The 13,672-nt window shown below is 42.4% G+C and overlaps 1 protein-coding gene across 2 annotated transcripts in view; it reads right to left on the bottom strand.

Annotated features, from left to right (window-relative positions):
- The window catches only part of LOC308631941 (nucleotide sugar transporter SLC35D2-like), a 44,318-nt gene that overhangs the window by 12,602 nt on the left and 18,044 nt on the right, over nucleotides 1–13,672 (bottom strand). For both annotated transcript variants that reach the window (XM_081263490.1, XM_081263489.1), the window contains 3 exons: nucleotides 10,524–10,626; nucleotides 9,273–9,365; nucleotides 1,680–1,747 (listed from right to left, as the gene is read on the bottom strand). In XM_081263490.1, the coding sequence (XP_081119616.1) occupies nucleotides 1,680–1,747; nucleotides 9,273–9,365; nucleotides 10,524–10,626 (264 nt within the window). The remainder of the gene's footprint in view (nucleotides 1–1,679; nucleotides 1,748–9,272; nucleotides 9,366–10,523; nucleotides 10,627–13,672) is intronic.

The raw sequence follows: 13,672 nt of genomic DNA, 5'->3' as shown, positions 1-13,672 counted from the left end.
AAAATCTGTGGCACTTGTATAAATAGAATATAAGATACTTAAAAATTTCAATAACAGGATAAACATTAAATTAGACACAGTTAAAGAGAGAATTAATTGGGCTGGGGATGTGGCTCAAGCGGTAGCACGCTCGCCTGGCATGCGTGTGGCCCGGGTTCGATCCTCAGCACCACATACAAAACAAAGATGTTGTGTCCACTGACAACTATAAAATAAATATTAAAATTCTCTCTCTCTCTCTCTCTCTCTCTCTCTCTCTCTCTCTCTCTCTCTCTCTCTCTCTCTCCTCTCTCACTCTTTCTTTAAAAAAAAGAGAGAATTAATGATTGGAAGATACACATGAACGCTTCTCATACAACTATACTAGAGGTAGTTACAGTCAAGTTTGAGAATTAAAATGCTGATCAAAGAAATCATGAATTGTCTTAGTCCATTTACACATAACGAAAAGGAGTATATTCATCTTTTTCCCATAGGAAAAAATCTTTTGATGAGTAATCCCTGAGACAGTAATTGAAAGACCCTTTCAATATGGGTTAAGACTTGGATTCCTGCGTACTAGTGGAGCCTGGCTTACTTCTCTCAAGAGGAAAACTGCAGTACTAGAGAGGGAAAGAAGGGGTACAGCTGATGTTTCCTGTTTATTCTTTTGCACTATTTGAATTATTTACTAATAATTTATTTTACTACTCATGCAAAGGAATTGTCCAAGTTTTTAGAAGATCAAAAAGGGCACAAGAGCTCTCAACAGATAAAGATATTTCAATAACAAAACCCTAATTATTGAACGACCCTGCAGCCTGGACATCTCTCCTCAGAAACTTCCCTGAATACTGCAAGTACAGCACTGGGGAAAAGGTTGTCATTGCTATATATTTATGTGAGGAATGAATCTTGGGCAACTAAGGTCATGGTGACAAAGACCAAAACCTGGCACTGAACTCGAGATGTCAGCTGACTTTTCTTTTCAGATGAACTTTCAAAAATCAATAGGCAATGTCATGTTTTGGAGTAGAATGTGATATTAGCATCACTTTCAAAGTCAAAACAGTTTTGTGCTTGCTTCTGACCTCTTGGGCTGAGCTCTCACTGTCCTGGATCAAGGTCAACCCCTTTTCTGTAGGATCCCTCATATCCGGAGGGTATTGGTTCCAGGACTCCCGTGGACACCAATATCCACAGATGCTAAGTCCCTTACGGAAAATGGTGCAACGTTGTCAGAAAACCTGTGCCCATCCTTCTGTACTTTAAAATATCTCTAGGTCTAAGTTTGCCTAAGACAATGCAAACTCAATGTGGATACGTATTAAACTGAATTGCCTAGAAAATAATGACAAAAATTAAAAGTTGGTCAGGCTCAGTATAGACTCAATTCTTTCCGAGTATTTCCTATGCACTTTTCATTGAATCTGCAAATGCAAAGCCTGTGGAAATGGGGAGCAGAATGGACTTTCTGGAGAAACGTAGATAAACCTGGACAAAGGGACTTGGACAGATCAGGAGAGACGATATTCGACTTGTCAAGAGGAAAACTGCAGTGATAGAGAGGGAAAGAAGGGGTACAGCTGATGTTTCCTGTTTATTCTTTTGCACTATTTGAATTATTTACTAATAATTTATTTTACTACTCATGCAAAGGAATTTTCCAAGTTTCCTTCTTCTTATCTATGGTTTCTTACCCCAAAAAACAGGAAAGAAGAAACTGCAGGACAAACAGGACATTCTTCCACTGGTTGAACTCAGTAGCCTATTATTAAAAAGAAAAGAAATGAGTGATTAGATTAATGACATTGCAGTTCAAATCTGTGAGTCTGGGTACAAAAACCATCTTTCCAAAAACAAAATCCAATTTTAAAAGTCCTAGGTCACACAAGTTATGTGACAATGGACAAATTTACTTCCCTCCCCGAATCTCAGGTTCATCGTACAAAATGGGAAATGGGGGGGGGGGTCGGGGACCTTCCTGCACAGGCTGATGTGAAGATGAAGTGAAGTTGAACTCCACAGGTGACAAGCTCAAAAAAATCAGTAACATTGGCAAGGAAAGTTCAAGTTCACAGACTGTTTTCAAGAATTTACATCATGGACAAATGAGCTAGTATTTGCTATTTACATAGCAATCAAATAATGGAGGGTGAAGAATATGATAGACAAATTTAAACAAACCATGTAGAAATGACAGGTAACAATAAAAAGGAGTATTTTATTTATAATTTTTTTTCTTGCCTGCATCCAAAACTGATTTGTTTCTTCCCCATCCCCCTCTCCTTCCCCCTTCTCCCCCTCCTTCTCCCCCTCCCCCCTCTCTCCTTCCCCTCCCCCTCCCCTTCCTCCTCCTCCTCCTTTTTTTTGATAGCAGGTATTGAACTCAGGAGCACTTAACCACTGAGCCACATTCTCAGCCCCTTTCATTTTTATTTTGAGGCAGGGTCTTGCTAAGTTGCTCAGGACTTCCCAAATTTGCTGAGGCTGGCTTTGAACTTGTGATCCTCCTGCATCAGCCTCCCACGACACTGAGATGTGCCACTGCATCCGGCTCAAAACTGATTTTAAGGCGACTCAAGACCACTTAAGCAATGTGCTTAATAACATGCTTAGATCAAAGTTCTATTTTCTTTCTACTAAGCAATACTTTGCTAGCCAAGTTTTAGCAACTGAATCATTTAAAACTATTTAAATAGGTTTTCAAATTGTTATTCAAGGGGCTGGGGATGTGGCTCAAGCGGTAGCGCGCTCGCCTCGCATGCGTGCGGCCCGGGTTGGATCCTCAGCACCACATACCAACAAAGATGTTGTGTCCGCCGAGAACTAAAAAATAAATATTAAAAAAAAAATTCTCTCTCTCTCTCACTCTCTCTCCTCTCTCACTCTCTCTTAAAAAAACCAAATTGTTATTCAAATTTTTAAACAAGTAAAAGGGAATTCTCTCCTCCAATTCATACAGCCTTGCACACTTTGCTGACACTGACTCATTAGTAATACTCTGCCCCATCTCCTAACAAAAAGATACACAAAAACTCAGAAAGTCAAGGGTCCTATGTGGAAGCTAGGTAGAAAAAGGGTAGAAAAGGAGGGATCTCATAAAAAAAAAGAAGAGAGACCAGTAGAATGGAGGAAGGGAACTAGAGGAAGGAGGGAATAAAGGAGAGAGAAAATACTGGGGAGAGAATTAGCCAAGTTACATTGTTGTACTGTGTGCCTGTAGGAATACGCAACAAGGAATCTCGATCGTGTTCAATTATAATGCACCATAAAGATGTTTTAATAAAAACAAAAAGAAAAGATAGACATTAAACGTTGATAATTGTTGAAACAGGGGATGGGCACATGGGGTTTGTTTATTATTCTCTACGCGTCTATATGTGCTTCAAAGTTTCCATCATTAAAAAACAAAACTTTTTAATGCGTACTTTGGGAGCCTGGGTGTAGCTCAGTGGTAAAGTTCGTGCTTAGCATGGGTGAAGCGCTGGGTACATTGACTCTTCACCCAATTTAGTTTTTACAAATTTTAGCTTTGTTTCTTTTTTTAAAAAATATATTTTTTATTAGTTGCTGATGGACCTTTATTTACTTATTTATATGTGATGCTGAGAATCAAACCCAATGCCTCATACTTGCTAAGCAAGTGCTCCACCACTGAGCCCCAGCCCCAGCCCCAGTATTGCTTCTTTAGTTATAACAAGGCTGACTGGGCAGGGAGGCACATGCCTTTAATCCCAGCTACTTGGGAGGCTAAGGCAGGAGGATAATAAATTCAAGGCCAGCCTGGGCAACTTAACAAGATCCTGTCTCAAAAGAAAATAAAAATAAGGGGCTGGGGATGCAGCTCACTGGTAGGGTGCTTGCCTAGCATGCATGAGGCCCTGGGGGTTTTGGGTTGTTGTTTTTGTTTTGGTAACAGGGATTAAACCCATGAGCCTTAACCACTGAGCAACACCCCAGCACTTTTTGAATTTTATTTTGAGACAGGGTCTCACTAAGTTGTTTTAGTACCTAAGTTGCTGAGGCTGGCTTTGAACTTGCAATCCTCCCGAGCTGCTAGAACTAAAGGTGTGCACCACCAGGCCCGGCTGAAGCCCTGGGTTTGATCTCCGGCATCACAAAAGTAAGTAAATAAAGGACTGGGAAAGTAGGTCCATGGTACAACACGTGTCTAGCACCCATGAAGCCCTGGGTTCAATGCCCAGTACACAAAAATAACATCATCATAATAATAATGCTGTACTAGTGGCATTTTAATAATCTAGCATAATAAAACAGGAAATAATTAAAGGTGAGTAATAATAAAGTAGTTCTTCCTTTAGACTTACTGTTGCAGTCCAAGTATGTTGGAGTATTTCCTTCACATGTAAAAACTATAATAACCCTTATATCTTATAGAGTGCAAGAGGCCTAACATATTCAAATAGTCTTTGTCTTTTATTTTTCATTAAATTCGAGTCATTAATTAATTTTGAGATGAGGTCTTTCTGTGTTACCCAGACTGGTCTCAGACTCCTGGGCTCAAATGACCCTCCTGCTTCAGCCTCCCGAGAAGCTGGGACTTCAAGTGTGGGCCTCCGTACCCGGCTAGTCCCTGTCTTAATGTGGTTTGATTTTTGTACTTTGCAATAATGTGAAAGTGAGGCTCATTCAGGAGGAACCATCTTCTTCATGGTGCACTTGGGGGTTTTTTAAATGGGAAAAACAAGTCCTATCTTTTCACCCTCATTCATCAACTACAATATACTAGATGTACTTGGGACCTACTGCAGGGATTCATGGCTAAGCAAAGTTCACCCACTGAGTATTTTCCAAGGGCCTGATATGTCAACAAGAGGAGCTGTCATCTCCGACCTCATTGTTCAGAGGTAAAACCAAGGTGCTGTTAAAAGATCTGCCAAGGATGTAAATCCAGAGTCCTGACTGAATTGCCAGGGTGGTGAGTCACCAGCAAGTTTTGCCACTACCTCTCCTTCTCCCTCTTTCCTGCTCCCAGTCCACCAGGAAAAATGACTCAACCAATTTTTCCTATCATTAAAAAGAAGAGTGAACCTTTGTTCTAGCCCATCCTTCAGCTTTCAGTACAGTTAATCCAGATGTGGCCAAGAAGCCGGAGCTTTCTATTGTAGGCTCCCAGATGCTCACAAATTCCCAAGCTTTACCTGATTCAACAAACAAAGAGCACTCACCACTCTCTTCTACAAAGTTGCTCATGTTTTTGCATCCTGATTATAGTACATATCCTGCATCTTCCAGCATCTCTTATCAGATATTTTAAAATTAAATAAAATATCTTATCAGATATTTTTAAATTAAAATATAGTCACATTTTTTACTTTAACTTTGTACATGAATTAAAAGTTTAAAAATATTTGTCATTTTAGAGAACCCCCCCTCGATTTTAGTTGTAGATTAACACAATGCCTTTATTTTTATTATTTATTTTTATGTAATTCTAAGGATAGAGGCAAGCACTCTACCATTGAGCTTCTCTTCTGGTTATAAATGTCTTCCATTTCTCTTATAATTTTTATTAATAGTAAGCTTATAAATTGAACTCTTTGATCCATTTGGAATTTTAGTAAAAACTAAGCACTAAGGTAGGTAAGGGAAGTTCTGTTTGAAATCTTCAGAGTCTGTCAAAGGGAAGAGGAAAGATGGGGTCAATACTGGGGTTTTCCAACACACGAAAGAATAGAAGGAGAATATTCTTCCTGAATGTCAGAATTTAACAAATTTCAGATGCTCCTTGACTTACCCATATGGTTACTTTCCAACCAACCCACCATCAGTTGAATGTCATAAGGCAAAAAGGCACTAATACACTAACCTACTGAAAATCAGAGCTTAGCCTGGCCTACCTGCACTTACATGTAGCCCACAGTTGGGTGATATCATCTGAGCAAACCCCGATCTGTGTGTGTGATCACCTGTGTGGCTGACTGGCAGCCGTGGCATCTGGACAGAGGTTCATACCACACCAGCGCTCGCACAGAAGAACAAAACATAAAATGAAGTATGGCTCCTCCTGAATGAGCCTCATTTTACATTATTGCCAAGGACAAAAATCAAACCACATTTAGACGGGGACTAGCCAGCTGCGGAGGCCCACACCTGAAGTCCCAGCTTCTCGGGAAGATGAAGCAGGAGGGTCATTTGAGCCCAGGAGTTTGAGACCAGTCTGGGCAACACAGCAAGGCCTCATCTCAAAATCAATTAATGACTCGAATTTAATGACAAATAAAAGACAAAGACTATTTGAATGTTAGGCCTCTTGCACTCTATAAGATATAAGGGTTATTATAGTTTTTACATGTGAAGGAAAGAAACATGAACAGTTTATCTATCCAAACAAAATAACTGCCATTACATACAGCAAAGAATGTGTTTCTAGGGCCAGAGGGCCTGGATCTATCGCCTGCGGTTCTTGGAAGTTTCTTAAACACTAAGCCCTAAATTCCTTGCTATAAAATGGGGTTGACAGCAGTACTTTCTCTCCCCAGGATGGTTCTAGGAATGTCATGAGATAGTTCATGAATGATGCTTTGAAACACACTGATATAACAGTTCCTCAATAAATATTAACTATCACACAAGAAAATAGGAGAATGGCGCATAATCATTGCAAGCCTGTGGCAGCTTCTGAAAACCCCAGGCTACAAGTTTAAAAGTCAATGATTTGGATGTGGGAATTCATGTTCCTACAGAAGTGGTATTATAAGCTGTATTCCCAGGCCGTTTTACCCATAAGTTCCTAATATTTCTTTTGTCACTCATCATAGTGCTCCTACAGGAAAATATGCTCTCAGTCCCAAGTAGGCGTTCTAGGAGTGTGTAAGTATTTCTAAACTTTTTTTTTTCCCATGCAAAGGATCAAACCCAGGCAAGCTTTTACCACTGAGCCATATCCCCAACTCAAGTGTGTACATTTTTATTCCTAGAATTAAATGTATTTCTGAAACAGCTACAAGATACCAGAATTCCAGAACAGATACATTCCAGTGATTCAACAGAAAAACTCATTTCTATTCTATAATAATGAAATAGACACACCACTAGGGCCACTTTGTTGAGACTCATAATTTTGTGTAAGGTCGCTGACACCAACTTGGTTTAAAATGGACTAATGACGGGTAAAAAATAAATATTGTGTTTTCAGACATTGCGTCTGCTGGAGAGGTGCTGGGGGGAGGAGCTCGCTCCGTCTTCCAACACTGAACTCACAGTGAGTCCCGGGTTCACACAGTGTCCCTACTAACCTGAAACAGAGAGCTCTTGATCAAAACTGATGCCTGTTGGCAGGTTTTGATATAAATACATGGACATGGCTGTTCACCCCTGGGGATTTGGCTACTGGGCCCTTCTGTAGCTTCCAGCTTCTGGGGGAAGAACTGTGTAGCTGAAGGAAGAGCAATCAGCCCGGCCATCTACCCCAGAAGTCCTGCAGCCCAAAATCCTTCAGAGCCTGAAAGGGCTGCAAATACAATCAACTTCAATGACTGTGCTCGTTGTTACAACAGAAGAACTGTCCTCTCAGAAGCCCTCTGAACCAGCCACCCAGTCCAGCAAAGGGAGGGTTAACACCTGGCCAGAAGGGGCACAGTGAGCAGAGGCAACCTGATGGGATTTTTCCCCTCACCCCTCATTTCCTACATGAACTTAAACATCACCTCTCAATACAGGCAAAATTCATAGAAGCTGCCCAAGCACGGTGGTGCATGCCTGTAATCCCAGCAGCAGGCCTGGGAGGCTGAGGCACGAGGATCACAGGTTCAGAGCCAGCCTCAGCAACTCGGCAAGGTCCTGAGCAACTCAACAAGACCCTGTTTCCAAATAAACTATAAAAAGGCTGGGATGTGGCTCAGTGGTTAAACAACCCTGGGTTCATTCCCTAGTACAAAAAAAAAAAATCATAGAAGCTGTGGGGCTTTCAACTTAGAGGAATCGGGGTGTGTATCCCTGGAAGCCGTCGTGATGAACCTTAACATGGGAGTGGTCATTCCCTGGCAGACCTGTCCTCCTCTCCCTCCCACTGGGCCTGATACCTTAAGGCTGGCTGAGTATACCTCATCTGCAATGCTTGGGACCAGAAGTGCTTCAGATTTTTTTTTTTTTAATATGTAATGGGTGAAAAAAATAATAAGACATCTTGGGAATGGAACCCAGGTCTGAACATGAAATTCACATGTGTTTTATATATACCGTGATCACATGTAGCCTGAAGGTAATTTTATTCATTATTTTTAGTGTGCCTACATTTTTACTGTGACCCACCACAAACAATTCAGGTGTGGAATTTTCCATTCGTGGTGTCACAGTTGGTACTTGGGAAGCTTTACATTTGAGAGTAGACAGAAATATTGGGCCTAATTGACCATCTTATCTGTCTTTCATGAATAAGCATTGGCTAAGTTAAGCAGGGCAAATTCAGAAAGAACAATACCTTTTCAACAGTCAAAGGTAGACCCTGGAATGTTTAGATGTAAAAATGGTACGATGTCTGGGGTCTCTTTTAAAATACTGCAGAAGCTGGAAGAGGTGAGGCTGGATGGGAACAGATAAAATCAGCACAGCGAAATGCCAAGAAGCTGGGGACCGAGAGAGGACAGTTCATGGAATTATTCTCCCTACTTTGCAAATGTTTCAAAATGTCTATAATTAAAAATAACAAAGAAACCCATTTTTAAACTATCAAAATTTCTTTCCCAAGGAAGTAATTTTCCCAGGGTCCTCACATCAACAAAGAAGGACAGTGGGACTCAGACTCAGATTTTGATTGTTGTTTTCCAAAAATTTGCAAGTCCTGAGTTCTTGTCAACAAGATCCTGCTGCCTCCGTGTGTCTAAGGGTGTTAAATACCAGGCACATCAAACACCTTTTTCTTTTTTAATGTGGTGCTGAGGATGGAACCCAGTGCCTACCACTGAGCTACAACCACAGCCCTCAAACAGCTTTTGATTTTCTTTTTGAAATGGAGTCTCATTCTGTTGCCCAGGCTGGTCTTGAACTATTCTTCCCACCTCAGCCTCCAGAGTGTCTGGGACCAGGGTACATGACACCATGCCCAGCTCCCAGACATAACATTTTATGTACCTTCCTGGTAATTCTATATACATAGGGATCTGAGATGTGTGTGTGTGTGTGTGTGTGTGTGTGTGTGTGTGTGTGATCCTATATACTATATATAAGATATGCATGTATGCATTTTATTTCAGTGAGTACCAAATGTTAAATATTGAAATTTTAAAAGATGGCTAAGGAAAGTTGTATTGACCATTTTATCCACTTACCTGCTGAAGGTCTCCGGTGGAGACACTAATAATAAGAGTTGGAATGATCATGAAGCAGGCATTATAGAAAAGCACCCCATATTTCCCTAGTTCCTACAAAAACAAAGAAAACCCCACTGAATTTCAGAATACAAGCATTAAATTTCCTGGAGCTATTTATTCAACTACGAATCTACACAACGTTAGAACATGTATTCTCACCGACTCTCTACTGGAATATTTTATAACAAATTCCCAACAGAAAATGCTTCATTTCAATTGTATTTTGGTTTCAGAATAAATATTTATTTTACACCAAAAGCTACAGACAAAATGGATGAAATGAAAAGGAGGCCAAGTTTCCACCCCCTTGGACATTCTGACTATGTGAGCTTTTCTTTTTGTTTTAAAGAAATCTGGAACAAAGTAAAGGAGATGAAAACTGTTAACATAAACAACTCCTTTAAAACATCTGCCGTCTGCACTGAAGAAGAGCCCTGATGTATTCACTTCCACAGAAGAGGCCACACCATCTCTCCCCCAAACAAGGCTAACCTACTGTGGTTTTTCAAAAGGCAACAAACATGTTTTTGTAAAACCGCCACCAATAAAAGAAACAAATGGCCATAGAGATTAAAAAAAAAAAAAAAAAAAAAAAAGGCCTGTTAGGGAGAACTCCCTCCTTCTACACAAAGAACCAGGAACAAAGAGCCATATGGCCGGCTCATCCTCCACAGCTTCCTGGAACAGCTGGGGCCTCCACTGCGGCAGACCCAGGCCAGAGAGCTCCCGGGTGGCCCCTGGGGATCAGAGGAGGCAGGTCCTGCTGGAGGACACACCAGGGATCCTTTCCAGGCTACTCATGTCATGGGTGAGGAAACTGAGGTTGGAGAAGCTGAGGTTCAAAGTCACCATGGCCAGGGAGAGCCGGGGTAGGTCCCACCTGCAGACTCCACACTCTCCAAACAAGTGTCCCGCCCCGGACTTTGCCGTGGTCACTGATGACTGAGCTGACGGAGCCATGATGTGCTCTGCTGTTGTCTGTACATTGGGACTGTGACAACGTCTCCCCTCCTATCTAATTTTTACCCCAAATTTTCCAAGACTAAGAGTAACAAGAACATACACAGATAAGATAATTAGGATGAAATGAGTGATTGATCAATCGTATTACATAAACTCTGTGCCAACTGTAGAAATCCATTTCCATTTTTTGCATCTTCTTGGGGGCAGATGATAAAGCCTAAAGCCACAGGAGGGAAGACCCGGTACCTTTGGGTCCATTTTCTGCTTGGTATAGACTCCATTTGCTGCAGTGAAGATATCATTTAGGAATACAATGACGTAGCCTTCCAGGTTAAAAGCAAGGTCAGACCTGGTAGGAGAACAAAAGACAAGGGGGGTGATTCAGGAACTCCTCCTCCCTTGGCCTCAAAGCCTGCCTGCTTTTCCTAATCAAATCCACATCCAATGCCAGTAACAACCTAGCAACACTTATACGGCATATTTTCCCTTCTCTGCTGGAGAAAGGTTAATTTTGCCTCCAGACAAAAAGAAAACCAGCCAATCGGGTGGCTTCAACTTAATTACACGGAGCTTACGACCCAGGGACTGTACCCACCCCCCTGCAAGCCCTGTCTTGCTATCTGGAAGTCAGCGTGATAACTGGGGAACCCTGACTCTCCTAAGGGGAGACCCACCAATGGCTTTGCTTATTGCTGTGAACAGGGCCATCCCCAGGGTGCAGCCCTTGTGGGACAGCAGGGGAGTGACTGGGTAAGAGGGCCCTATGAGGACGTGATACCTCTATCTGCTGCCAAACAGTGCCCTGTCCATCTAAAGGGCAAGGCAGACACCCCCAGGGTCTATAAAACTCTTCCCAAGCAATCCTATTCCTGTGGTTTTTGAAACAATCTTTTTTTAAAAAAATAATGCCAATATAAAAATGTTTGGGGGATATGACATAGATGTTAGAGAACAGTAATTGATATATGATGGGATTCACACACTTGCACTTCATCCTTATAGACAATACCAGACCCATGTCAGAATTCACAACTATCAACTTCCAGGGAAGATAAACTTTCCCTCTATCCTGTTAGGTTCAGTACCTGGGGGCCTGTGAATGAATGAATATATGAATGTGTGAATTAACATATGTATGTATGGATGGATGGACGGACTAATGGATTGACAGGATCTCAGTAAGTTGCCCAGCTAGCCTCCCACTCCTAGCCTCAAGCAATCCTCCTGCCTCAGTCTCCTAGAGGTGTGGCCACCACAGCCAGCTGGGTCTGACTAATTGACAAAAGACAGATCAACAGGAAAAAAGGAACACAAACCTTATTCGAATTTTACATGCACAGGAGTTCACAGAAAAGTAAAACCCAAAGAAACAGCTTGACAGGGGGACTCACATGACATTTTAACAAAGGATAGAGGGTTGGACATCAAGGGACAAATAAATTGTGGGAAGTGACTAGGAAATATGCAAGGGAAATAACGGAGGAGAAAGGTTGTTGGGGTTTAAGGTGTGGATTCATTTCGGTGCTGCCCGGGCTCTCTTTTCAGTGAGAAGAACTGCCCTCCTCCTCTCTCCAGTGCAGAAGGGGCCACCTCCACAAAGACATTTATGCCTGACTCTGAGGCCTCCGTTGATTCTCAGTTGCCTTTAGCTCAAAATAACCTTTATCCCAAGGTGGCATATTGTGTGGTGGCATATTTGGACTCCCCCGCAACCATCTCCCCCGCAATCATCTCCAACCAAAGGGAACACAATAGAGAGGCCAAAACTGCATCAAAATCTGCATGCCAATTAAATCATATTTTTGCTTGAGACTTCCACTGGTATTACCACCTACAAATATCTTTGTGGGAATGCAAATCGCTTTCAGGTTATTATCATACATCAGAATTCTCCAGTTCCATCACAATAAGGGGATTTTCCTCAAAGTAAGGGTCTTTACATCTCTTGCCCACTCACGCCTGACTCATCATGGAGAAGCGTCTGCGCTCCACAACACAGCAGAGTTGTGTTAAAACAAACGGAGGCTGGGGTGCAGCTCAATGGTGGAGCACCTGCTTAGTGTGCATACGTCCCCGGGGTCCATCCCCAGCACTGCACAAAGAAACTAACCTGACTTTGGCTTGAGGACGTCTCCAAAGGAGAGTCCTCACACGATGCACCACAACCTAGCTTAGTACCTAGACTAACTGACTGAAAGCCGAACTTTGACAACACACAGCTGAGTCTCAGCCCATCACCAGGCTTGAGTCAGTTGCAGGCAGTCAACTCTTGAGACCATGCTCGGATAAGGCGAAGGCTCAGTCCAGCTGCCTCTGTGCCTCACTTCCATTTTCCGTCCATAAGGCTGCCTGGTGCACTGCTGGACGGAGCTCTCTGAGTCTACGCTGGCTCTGAGAGTTACAGAATTTCCAGACTGTTCCTTTGCTCCAATATACTCTGCTAAATTTGTCTAAAGTGTTTCTGTTAACAGCTGGATAAGGAGGAAAAGTCAGGAGTCTAGAGGCATGGGGAGAAGAGGTCTGGAGAGGCTGAAGGAAATTCCCAGAGTCCTCAGCCTCCCCATGTTGGGGGGCCAGGGGTTCCCAACAGCCATGTTCCCACACCCGGCAGGGTGACCTGGTCTCAGGTGTCTTACCTATCAGTCATTTAGGCCAGTACTAAGTGCACAGAAGTGTGAGTGATTTACTTGCTATATAATCAGAGCAGATTCATTGCTGTCATTTAGAGTCATCTGAAGATGATTCTACTTCAATTTTTTTCTGGCCATGTGACTTGCTTTGAAAAAAAAATGTAGGAGGAGGAGGTGACACTTGGAACTTCTGGACAAAAGCTTTACTTTACTTTGCACATGAGGAAACTGATGCCCAGAGAAACGAGAAACAGCTTAGAACCCAGGAAATTTAACTGCAGGCATACATTAGGCACCATACTATAAAAGACAGGAAGCCAGGCACACACCTGTAATCCCAGTGACTCGGGAAGCTGAGGCAGGAGGATCAAGAGTTCAAAGCCAGCTTCAGCAAAAGCAAGGTGCTAAGCAACTCAGTGAGACCCTGTCTCTAAATAAAATACAAAAGAGGGCTGGGGAGGGGGTTCAGTGGTCAGGTGCTCCTGAGTTCAATCCCCAGGGCCCACACCCCCCCTCCAAAAAAGACAGGAATCTGAGTATTCTATACACTTGCAAATGCAAACTTAGACTCCTCATTCCTGCTTTTGCATATTAACAATTAATGAAACCATTGGCTTGTGTCCCAAACATACAACACGTTTAATGACAGCATTCTACCCCTGGGGTCGTCATACTCCAACAGTGTTGGCCCACAGCCCAAAACACTTCATGACAGCTCTCTCCCTTAGATACCTCTAAGGATATAAAACAACACTCAAGGGCTTC

The sequence above is a fragment of the Spermophilus citellus genome (assembly GCF_964194105.1).
Source record: "Spermophilus citellus genome assembly, chromosome: 12".
NCBI lineage: Eukaryota > Metazoa > Chordata > Mammalia > Rodentia > Sciuridae > Spermophilus > Spermophilus citellus.
The sequence above is the reverse complement of the archived record's forward strand: the minus strand, read 5'-3'. Positions and strand labels throughout refer to the sequence as shown.